Source organism: Acyrthosiphon pisum, chromosome A1 (genome assembly GCF_005508785.2).
Source record: "Acyrthosiphon pisum isolate AL4f chromosome A1, pea_aphid_22Mar2018_4r6ur, whole genome shotgun sequence".
NCBI classification, from domain to species: Eukaryota; Metazoa; Arthropoda; class Insecta; order Hemiptera; family Aphididae; genus Acyrthosiphon; species Acyrthosiphon pisum.
The window spans coordinates 16,932,561-16,944,322 of NC_042494.1; the positions used below are offsets into that span (position 1 = coordinate 16,932,561).

Genomic DNA, 11,762 nt, shown 5'->3' on the forward strand with positions numbered 1-11,762 from the left:
TCAATCAACCAATTATTCTAACGGGGAACCAATATTGATTAAGCGTGTAGGTACCTATCGACGTGCGGTGTATATACAATGAGTGGATATTTCAAATTTCAATAACCAATTGTTTTTTCACCACAATAATATATCGTGTGATTTAATTGGTTTTTTGCGTTTTTAATTATCGTTTTACTAGTTTTTAAGTGCGTTTTTATGTCATAATACATTTCTGAGCGAGTATACTTTTATGTACTTGGATAGCACTGCACAACCGGCGATAAATACTTAAGTTATTGTTATTACTAAATAATTAATATTAATTGTATTATCATAGCGTCATTTACCTTCCGTTAGGACGTTTTACACGGGTTTTCCGTATTTCTTGGCCATACTACCAGGGTTGGGACGTATTATACCCGTATGTATAATTGATGTATTATACTACGTATTATACGTATTATACCTCACGTATTAAACGTCTAATTATACGTATGTTTTATACATAGGTACAAAATCTGTTTTCTGATAACAGTTACTATCATTTTATTACCCCAATTCATAATATGGTACATTTTTGATAGTCATTGCACGTTGGCTACACTGTATTTAGTATATCCACAGATAATATCCATAGAGATAGATAAACAATGTTTTTTATCTATCTTGAATGATAGAATGATTATGCAATGAACGTCATTACTATATCATATCACAATAATTCATACTTCAATACTTCATAGTTAATTAAGTATTTAAGTCATTCAGTAAGTAGTAAGTACGCCTAAGTAATAAATGTAAAATTGTGATAATTTGTATAATTTTAACATTGATACTATCACTATGTCGGTTTTTGGAGGACGTCCACATCATAATATTTGGAGTCTGGGATTTCGAAGAATCCCAGATGAAAAAATTGGTAATTATTATAAATTATTTCGTATTAAATATTAAAAATGTCAACATTTTTTTCAAATTTGTGAAGAATAAGTATCTTTAAAATAATTAATAAGTGTTGACAGTTGTAACTAGTGGCAGTTTTATAAATTTTTGAAAATTGTTCTAACTTTTGACAACTCATTCCAATGATTACATTCTGGAATTTAAATTTTAAATTACGTCTACTATTTTATATTTTTATTTAAATGTAGTTACCTACTGATGATTTACAAATATTTTTTTATGAACTAACTTGTATTACATAATACATGGCGTTGTTGGTGTATTACAAATTTATGTTCAAATAGCTTTTCTGATCTGAAATTTTCTAAGTATTTTTTAGATTCTGAAAATAGTGAGAATAGCAATTAATACTGAAACATGTAAATAAAAAAAAATTTAGAATCATGTATTTTTTTTTACAATGATTTTTTTTTTTTATTGCGTTACTGTGTAATCACAAATTTGAAATTATAATATACCTAATATAATAACTTATAAATTATAAGTTATAATATCTTTATATTTTGTTCTTTTTGTCAGGTAATAAGTTCAATGCTCTTTGCTTGATTTGCCAAAAAGTCTTAAAAAACACAAGTGCAGAGAGATTAAAATCTCACAGAAATATGTGTTTATATTGTGATGGTTCAAATAAAACTAAGAGTTCTTCCTTGACAAGTTCAGAAAGTAGTATAACACACTTAAAGGCAGATAGAAACGAAAGAAAAAAAATTAAGGGAAACTCATTTGATTCTCAAGAATTTGAAGACGATCCAGACAATTGTTTGGAACCAAACATTAATACTTCTAATAGAACATTTGGTTTGGCAGTAGAACCCTCAAAAAATTTAGAACATGATCCATCTCAAAAATATGACAGTACTATATCTATATGTTCTAGTGATGACTTTTCCATTTTGCCCTCAGAGTTAAACTTAAATACACCTCAGTCATATGTCTTGGTTGAAAATGATGAAATTCAATCTAGTCAATCTACAGATTTGGGCTTTGAAAAAAGTTCATCCAGCTCAAGTAATAAAATATGCAACATTACAAAAACTAAAAATACAGGACTTGGACCACTTAAACAATTTTGTGATCAAATTACACCAGCTCAAATTGATATCTGCAATATCATGTTAGCCAAACTGTTTTTTGGTTGTAATATACCGTTTAGTGTAGTGGATTCCATGCATTTTAAAAATTTTTGTAAAGCCCTTCGCCCATCATACAAACCTCCATCAAGAAAAGTATTATCAGGAAGATTATTGAACGATGTGCATTCAAAATTATGTGAAAACAAAAAATTCAGACTTTCTTCTGCATTACTTATTGATGGATGGAAAAATGAAAATGCAAATACAAAAAATGTAGCCTGCATGCTCCATGCAGCTACAGGTGAAACTTTATTTTTAGAATCATTTGATTTTACTGGAATAAGTGAAACCGGAACTGAACTTGCCAAAATTGTGGAAGTATGTGTAACTTTGGCAAAAGAAAAATATAATACAGAAATATATGCAGTCATTACAGACAACGCAGCCAACATGATGAAAATGGGACGTTTAGCTAGTATATGGCATTTAACTTGTAATTCGCATACAGGGAACTTGTTAGCAAAAGATCTTGTTGCATCTCGTATAAGTAGTCAAGTAAAACAGGTACTCAAAGAATTTCATGGACCAGATTTAGAAAAAGAGTTGGTTAAAAATGGTGGTTTTCGTATCCAGTTACCATGTGATACACGATGGTGTTCATATCGTGATAGTTTTGTTAACTTGCAGAAAAATTTACCAGCTATGAAAAAAATTTTGGTTGATGGAGACTACAAAATTGACAATTCTATTAAACAACTGTTAATTGATGAAATTTTTATTAAAAATGTTTCAGATTCAGTTATACTTTTTGATCCAATATGCCAGTTAATCAATAAATGTCAATCTTCAACAACTAATATTGCAGATGCAGCTGAGTTATGGCTTACATTAACATTACCAGATGATTTTAAAAATAATAAAACTTTCTCAAATAGCTTAAATAAAAGAAAGGATAATGCATTATCTGAATTTTCATTGACTGCTAATTTTTTGCATCCTATTTATCAAGGACTAAAATTTAGTCAAGACAGCAACAATAAATCGCATGTTGATATTGTAGAACATTTTTTATTGTCTACATTAAGTGATGAAGGATTGAATAGCTTACATGAGTATAAATTAAAGTCTGGTATTTTTGGAATTCTTTTTGAGAAACAACAGTTAACTCCTGGTGCATTTTGGTCTCTAGCTAAAAACAAACATCAAGATTTATCAAACATGGCAGAAAAACTTTTGAATCTTCCAGCATCCACAGCACAATTAGAAAGAATATTTTCTAATTGGTCATATGTCCACAATCCCTTACGAAACAGACTAGAAGGAGAAAGGTCAAAGAAGCTTTTAGGTGTTTACTATGCACTTAAAATTGAAGAAAAGCATATAAACTCTACCAAAGATTATTAATATTTAATAATAAGAAAAATACCTTAATTATTTGATTTTAATTTTGAATACTTAATATAATATATAAATAAATAAATGTATAATGTATTAATAAGAACCTACCTATGTTAAATAATAAATTGTATCTTAAAAGTTAAAAGTCAAAATTACTAACAAACATATAATGAAAGAACATGTATAACAATTAACAATAAACATATTTTCTCAAGTTAGGTATTTAGTTTTGTACTTGTGTTTATTTAAATAAAGTTAATATTGTTAATAAAAATTAAAAAAACATCAACAATAAGTGTAAAAAACTACAAGGATTATTATTTTAATCACTATATAACACCTATAAATAGTAAGTATAAACTAATGATATTTAGGTATTATTTTTAAAAAAAAATAAGGTTTTATTGTTTTATACCGTATAAAACGTATAATACGTTACGTATAATACGTTGACACGTATAAAACTTTTATACAATCATTTGCCCAACCCTGCATACTACCAAAAGTGGCGAACGTGAATAGTCCCACGGAAAATCTCGATACGCCGTTTATGAGTTATATTATGGACTCCGTTTTCACCATTAATATGCTGTTGTAATGTTTGCAAGAAGAAAACGAAATTACCAAACCGGAGGCAATACCGATGGAGCTTTGGTTTTTACCCACGGCGCTCACCCAAACCTAACAACCCCTAAGGGGGTATACCCATACGAGTACACGAATAGTTGGGAGCGGCTGGAAGATAGGAGACTACCGAGTAAGAGGGATTTTTTTAGTACGTTGACGGAGACCGGGATTAAGGAGGAAGACTTTGAGCACGCGAAGGAGGTCTGGGACCACTTCGATTGCAATACGTAGGGTGAGAACAGCGATCTGTATCTGAAAATCGATGTGTTGCTGCTGGTGGACGTCTTTGAAAACTTCCGCGATGTATGCATGAGGGCGTATAACCTGGACGCCGCTCATTATTTCACCGCCCCAGGCTTGAGTTTTGACGTGATGTTGAAGTTTACGGAGCAGAAACTTCAATTATTACTTGATTATGACATGTTGTTGATGTTCGAGAATGGTTAGTATATTATTTTATTTTTAAAAAGTGTATATAATAATCTTATTTATTTTTACAGGTATACGCGCTGGACTAGTGCAAGCGAGTAAGAGGTACGCGAAGGCGAATAATACAAAAACTCCGGGGTATGATGAGACAAAAGATAAATCATGGATAGTATATCAGGACTGTAAGTATATTTTTTTCATATTTATTCATTTTTTTCATACTTATTATTTTTTTATAGGTAACAACTTGTATGGGTGGGCAATGTCCCAGTACATGCTGTACGGTGAGTTCAACTGGGTTGAACCCACATTAAACGGGTTTAATGATTTAGATGATACATCACCAATAGGTCGAGTGTATGAGGTTGATGTGTCATATCCCAAAAGATTACATTCTATCCACAACGACCTCCCCTTCCTGCCGCAAAATAGTGTGCCGCATGGTTCAAAGGTGAGGAAATTGATGGCTACGTTTGAGAAAAAGGAGAATTTTATTATACATTATCGAAACCTGCAACAGGCGATTAAGAATGGTCTTATAGTTGAAAAGTAAATATTTGTATTTTATATGATTTTTTTCTTACAGGTACACAGGGTTATACAATTTAACCAGTCAGATTGGCTGGCTAAATATATTGAGTTAAATACCGAGACGAGGAAAAGAGCTACAAACGCGTTTGAGAAAGATTTTTTTAAACTTACGAATAACGCTGTATTTGGTATGTTACTTTATTTATACTACTTAAACATTTTAACCAACATTTTTATTTTTTCAGGGAAGACTATGCAATCGAAGAGGAAGGAGATGAAGATGGAGTTGGTGTCATGTGAGAGGAGGTTGCAAAATCTTATAAACAAGTGTACGTTCAAACACTGTACCAATTATAATGAAAACCTAAACGCTGTCGCTTTGGAGAATAAAATTATTAGATTCAAAAAACCTATATATATTGGTAAATATACTTTTTACCACTTTTATCATACATCTATTAACATATTTTATTATTTTTCAGGATTTGCTGTATTAGACATTAGCAAAACTAAAATGTATGACTATCATTACAATGTAATGAAGAAACACTATGGCCCTAGATTAACTCTTATGTATACTGACACAGGTAAATATAATTAAAATAATCTCATGTATATAATATATTAATATCATTATTTTTCTAGATTCACTAGTGTATCACATTCAAACGGATGATTTCTACAAAGACTTGGCGGCTAACAGTAGCTTTTTGGACCGGATGGACACCGCCAACCTGCCCAGTGACCATCCGTGTTATGTGGCAACCAGAAAGAAGGAGCCAGGACTCTTTTCCGACGAGGTGGATGCTAATATTATTACTGAGTTCTGTGCGTTGAGGGCCAAGTCGTATGCGTTTAATGTATATACTGGACCAGAAGACAGAGTAGGAGGAGGAGCGAAAATTAAAGCGAAGGGTATCAGGTCTCATGTGGTTAAAAACCACATGACATTGGAAGATCATAGGAAGTGTTTGTTTGGGGAAGAAGGAGTAGAGTTATACAGAGATAATGTTTCAATTAGGTCGTTTAACCATCAACTTGTAACGCTTAAAACTAAGAAATTGACATACAACAGCTACGATGATAAGAGGGTGGTGCTAGAAGATAAAATAAATACACTAGCCCATGGTCATTATAGTATAGAGTAAGTTATTACAAACATATATATTTAAATTATTTTACTAACATTTTCTCTTAATTTTACAGGGAAGATGATATATGGCCAGAACTTGAGGAAATATTATCATATTGTTATATAATTATACTTGAGATAGATTAATGTATATACTTTTGTAAATGCAACACATTCAATTGAAATTATTGTAAATAATATGTATGTTTTATTAGTTTTAAGTTAGATTAGTATATTTCATAAATATATTTTTGTAAACGCATCACATAAAATTGAAATTATTGTAAATAATATGTATGTTTTATTAGTTTTAAGTTAGATTAGGGTATACACTTTTAGTTTTCATGTTTATAATGTGCAATTGTTAGATGTTTAAGTTTTTTTATGTTTATATTGTATAATTGGTAGATATTTAAGTTTTTTCATGTTTATAATGTATAATTGGTAGATATTTAAGTTTTTTCATGTTTATAATCATGTTTTTCTGTTTCAGGTAGATGGATGACAATATTAGTATAATTAAAGTATAATCCACAAGTCTAACAATGAAGACAGATCGAGTCACCATAGAGCATACTAGGCGAAACTGTGGACTGAGAATCTAAGTCTGGGAAAAGATAGTCTCTCACCCTCAGTGCGTATGCCCTAGTTAATTTTTAGTAAATATTTAGTTCAGGTTTCTTATTCTTTGTAGAATAAAACGAGAAGTGTGAAAGTCAACATTTAAATATGACAGAATGGTCATCATATTCATCGTCCATTGCATTTCTAATTGTTCCCTAATACCTTCTGAATCAAACATCGCTATTCTTCTTAAGCCGTAAACTAGCTGCAAAATAATATAATACTGTGTATGCCTACGGATCGTTCTAGATGAGTGCAATAACACACGAAACGATAATTGAATCTATAATAAATTATCTGATATTAGTAAATCTAATCATATTATCTACAATAATTGAATATTCGTATGTTTAAACTTACTATAACCTCATCTTCAGGAATCGTTCGATCATAGTGACTTTCACGCATCAACATACACAAAACTCTCAATTCTACATTACACAGTAGAGAAACCGATATCGCATGTGCTGACCATATCCTCTTCCTCTCGCCTGAATTATTTATAAGTGAATATTCTTGGTGCAACCGTCTTAAATAAATAATAGTGTCAGGGTTAGCTGGTCGAACGACCTCAAAGCGTCAATGCTATAGCTCGGGGGTCGAGGGTTCGAATCCCACCAATCTTTTGTTCAATATTTATTTAATGAAAAAAAGTTTACAATAATATGTACAATAATAATACACAATAATATGGTGTGTGTACAATAATATAGTATCATATGACTGTTAGATAAGAGGCTGATAACTCTGATAATGCGCTATACAATACGTCCGTCACGTGACGGATCAGGCGGCGGCGGCGCTATAACGAGGACGAGTAATGACGGGGTGGGGGTAAAATATACGTCGCGTACGTGCGCGATCGGGCGGCGGTGATGACGAGGACGAGCAAGGCTCAAGGGACGAGCAAGGCTCAAGGGACCAGCAGGACCAGGGGACCAGCGGTCAGAATCCCCCAAATCATACTACTCATAGGGTATTTTCGCCTCTTCAGCCCCATGCAACACCCACACCACCACGACTATCACAGATGGAGAATCGTCATCGTTCTGTGTCGCCGGTTCAGCCTGTTTTACTGGGAGAAGCTTCGCCCGATATGTTCCCGCCAACAACTCCGAGGGCATACGCACTGAGGGTGAGAAACGATCTTTTCCCGGACTTAGATTCTCAGTCCACAGTTTCACTTAGTATGCTACACCTTGCCCGACCCATCGTACCCCATGAATATAACATGCTAATTGTCGGTGAAATTATGAACACGACGCGGCATTCTGGAGAGCAGACACCAGAAATGGATAGGAGTGAAGACGTAAATGATGAGGAGTTGAACCGTCATATGGATGCATATGAAAATGATGAAGAGCTTAACCAGTACATGGATGTATATGAAGGTTTTGGAGGGGGGTGTAATAACTAAATTATTTATTATTTTTAAAATATAAATATTTTTTTATTTTAAAACCATGCATTCTATAATTTATATTTTCAAACTATATAAATATTTATAAATACTTCGTTAGCTGGATATGGTAGCCGATGATCGCATTTCTTGGTATGTTAGTAACTATTTGTATAAGGTTACTTCGAGCGACTAACGGTAAAATATGTATAGAGTCAATGGGAAGAAAATCTATTGTAAGCAATCTGATTTATGTATCGTAGGATAGTACTATTGTTATATCATGGTTGAAAATAAACCCTTATTGTTGGTGGTCACACACGTAGCCAATCTTAGTAACACAACAACTACCTTTTATAAAGAAAATGTTGTCCAAAATAATTTGACACATTAGTCAAATCACGGATTTATCATAGTAAATGTCCAAATAATATTTTAGTAATACATGGCTTAAAATGTTAACACCCCCGCAAAAATGCTTGATTTCAACAGGTTCTGGCTCTGTTGTACCGTCAAGTGGTCATGTTCGGCAGTGTGTCACAAGTCTCTTATCCGGTATACACGCATTTCACGATCGATATACCGCTAAAGGTTTATACCTAGCACCACACAAGGGTGGTTCAGTCAAGAAATCTAGGTCAAAAAACTACGTTACCCGATAGCGCGTTGTACGATTATGAGATTATAAAATACGCTGACATGTTGAAAATTCCTCATTTCATCGGTGCATTTGCGAGAGACAAGTTGCCTCGACGAGCAAAACATCAAGAGTCAGCTGTAGTTAATTTAGACATCGAAAACGGAACAGGTACTCATTGGGTAGCGCATTAGAAAATCGGAAAACAAGTTAAATATTATGATAGTTTCGGAAATATAACGGCACCGCTAGAATTACAGAAATATTTCAACGCTACAATATCGAATATGATTCCGAGAGACATCAGAAATATAATACAACAAACTATGGTCATCTGTTCTTAAAATTGTTATCATGTATACTATAACGTTAACCGGTAACTCGAGCGAATTCTCATGTGACTTTTTTCCACCGATAGAAGTCAGTAAAAATGTTAAAATCTGTCTGTTAGGTTTTCAAACGATTAATTCTATTCCTAATGTAAACGAACGGTGTAATAAAATATGCCTCATAATATGAATGTATATTATACAATAATGACAATAATACGAATAGCGATAGCAATGTAATACCCACCGGTTCTTATGAGTTGAATGAAATTGAAGCAGCTATAAAACGTGTACTACATAATACTGATACTTTATTCGAGTTGAGAACAGATAATAATACACTAAAATGTACGATGTTTTGAAGTGAAACTGCAGATTTTCGCATGACTAATAGTATAGGACAGTTTTTGTGGTTCAAAAATCGTATATATACCGCTAATGCCAATCATGAATCTGATACGTTGGTCAATATTACCAATACAAACTGTATATAATATATCGATACAAACCTAGTTATTGGTTAATTCGTCAACGGTAAACAGTGTCATACAATACACGAATTTGATCCGAATGTACCTCCAGGCTATAAAATAATAGATGTACCAACACATTTGGTTTTTACTCCCTTAATTCTACATCTATAACACACGCAAATATAATTTTAAAAGCAGGACAACGAGTTGATCGATCTACGAGGTGAACCAGTATCAATACGATTGTTAATTCAAGACTAGTGATATAAAATGGGTCTTCAATTTTACAATATAAATAGACCTGTATATGAAAAACCACTTAGTCGTGTCAAAAACACTAATAAGGTAACAACTCCGAAGAAGAAAAAATATTTGAGACGAAATCAGACTAGACATAGCCTAACACCCGACAATTTGGATTTTCTACGCTCGATAAACGTTAATTAATATGGACGACACATATTTAAATGTCACGGCTGGATACACCGACGAATGTAAAATAACTCAAATTGACTATTATTCATTTTTACCGTATTCGACATCAGCTCTTTCCAACAATGATGAGGTGCGTATTGCTTTACATAACACAGAGTCTTATACTCATAGTCTATCAAAATTATAGAATCAATATTACAGCCTGTAATACAATTTGTCATATCGGTACTTGTATTCCTAAAAAAGGGAGTTATTGTTTCTATCTTTTATTTTTATCATTATATTATATTATAACAAATATCTAATCATAAGATAATAAAACATCCAAGTGAAAAGAGAAGCTATCCTAAGTTAAAATCAAAATTTATTATCAAATTAAACATATTTTTAATCAATAAATAGTATTCTTGTGAAAAAATATAAATGCACCATAATATATCTGAACGCGTATATAACCCCTGATTATTTTTGTTCATTTTTAAGTGGGAGGTATTAGGTACAGAATTTTTTTAAAAGCAATTTCAATTTTATAGTATAAAGTAAAAAAAAATATTCACTATAGTGTTAATTTAGCTATATAATGTCATCAATAATTATAAATAGATAGTCATAGAGAAATAATTTGATTTAGTTTTTGTTTGATAAATATTACCATTTTATATAAGTATTTATCTCAATTCCAAATGGATAAATGGACATTATCTTGACTAAAGTAGCTATTGCCTACATTAGTTAAATTTAAAAATAATAATTTTCTTGGCTCACCTATCACATTTGAAAATTGTCTACAAGTCTGTTAAAATATGTGTTATACCAATATAATATAATCGCAATTTACAAACACTAAATAGTGCTATTTAAATATGTTAATACAATTTAATTGTATATACACAATTAGTGCCTATTTAATTTTAAATTATATAATATAATATCATATTATCATCATCTAATATTTTAATGTATTTTTATCTAAATACAAATTTTACAGCGCTTGTGTATTTTATATACATGTAGAAACATCTATATATTGTACTTAATACCTTTTATATACAATTACTGATTTATCGTAATTATTCAAAATTGTCCACTTTATTGCATATAATATAGGTACTACTAGTATGTATATAAACATTATAAACATTATTTGTAACAAATGCTGCAATACTTGGACAAAGCTTATATTTTATGGCTTATGTTTATAATTATAATTTACTACGAAAGATGGAACTTGCATGCCATAACAGCTGTTCCACTTATACACACATTTGAAAACACTCAGAACTTACAGAACGCTATGTCTTGCCAGTGGTTCTTTTAGTGTACAGACTTGTCAATTTTGAACTATAGGATCAAAAACATACAGTCAAATTATAATTCATGAAACCAAAAATACATTACATTGGTTATACGTGAATGTATTACTTACATACATAAAAACGAGATCTGACAATTGCTCATTGTAAATAAACTGTATCTCCAAGTACTCTTGTCCAAGTAAATACATAGTTTTACGGGTAGTTTTATATTAGTTTATATTAAAAATAGTAGCCAGTAGGTACCTATACCACAGTTAAAAATGGACATTTAATACAAAATGAAATATAAATTAATATTTTGTGTTTTCATACATTTTTTATTTCATATCAGGGTAGGTACATGATAATTATATGATAAAAATATTATTATTCCTTACTGATTCTAATATATGACATTGAATTTAAAATTATATC

The 11,762-nt window shown here is 31.4% G+C and overlaps 3 protein-coding genes across 3 annotated transcripts in view; all 3 read left to right on the top strand.

Annotated features, from left to right (window-relative positions):
• LOC100161349 (transmembrane protein 120 homolog) overlaps nucleotides 1–2,918 on the top strand; it is a 41,051-nt gene extending 38,133 nt beyond the window's left edge. The window contains exon 6 of the mRNA XM_029486739.1: nucleotides 2,812–2,918. Within this exon, the coding sequence (XP_029342599.1) occupies nucleotides 2,812–2,847 (36 nt within the window). The 3' untranslated portion in view covers nucleotides 2,848–2,918. The remainder of the gene's footprint in view (nucleotides 1–2,811) is intronic.
• Nucleotides 398–3,634, top strand: LOC100570070. Its single transcript, XM_016804012.2, has 2 exons — nucleotides 398–901; nucleotides 1,465–3,634. The coding sequence occupies exons 1-2, from the start codon at nucleotides 826–828 to the stop codon at nucleotides 3,420–3,422; spliced, it is 2,034 nt and encodes a 677-aa protein (XP_016659501.1). The 5' UTR covers nucleotides 398–825; the 3' UTR covers nucleotides 3,423–3,634.
• A 1,909-nt stretch (nucleotides 3,635–5,543) lies between these two features.
• LOC115033511 lies at nucleotides 5,544–6,654 on the top strand. Its single transcript, XM_029486180.1, has 3 exons — nucleotides 5,544–6,147; nucleotides 6,210–6,253; nucleotides 6,629–6,654. The coding sequence occupies exons 1-3, from the start codon at nucleotides 5,723–5,725 to the stop codon at nucleotides 6,652–6,654; spliced, it is 495 nt and encodes a 164-aa protein (XP_029342040.1). The 5' UTR covers nucleotides 5,544–5,722.
• The last annotated feature ends 5,108 nt before the right edge of the window (nucleotides 6,655–11,762 follow it).

Bases quoted from the DNA above. Each gene is read 5' to 3' on its own strand.
- LOC100570070 (XM_016804012.2), top strand. From the start codon at position 826: ATGTCGGTTTTTGGAGGACGTCCACATCATAATATTTGGAGTCTGGGA. The intron at 902-1,464 runs GTAATTATTATA...TCTTTTTGTCAG, and splicing joins AATCCCAGATGAAAAAATTG to GTAATAAGTTCAATGCTCTT.
- LOC115033511 (XM_029486180.1), top strand. From the start codon at position 5,723: ATGGACACCGCCAACCTGCCCAGTGACCATCCGTGTTATGTGGCAACC. The intron at 6,148-6,209 runs GTAAGTTATTAC...TTAATTTTACAG, and splicing joins CATGGTCATTATAGTATAGA to GGAAGATGATATATGGCCAG. The intron at 6,254-6,628 runs GTTATATAATTA...TTTCTGTTTCAG, and splicing joins TGAGGAAATATTATCATATT to GTAGATGGATGACAATATTA.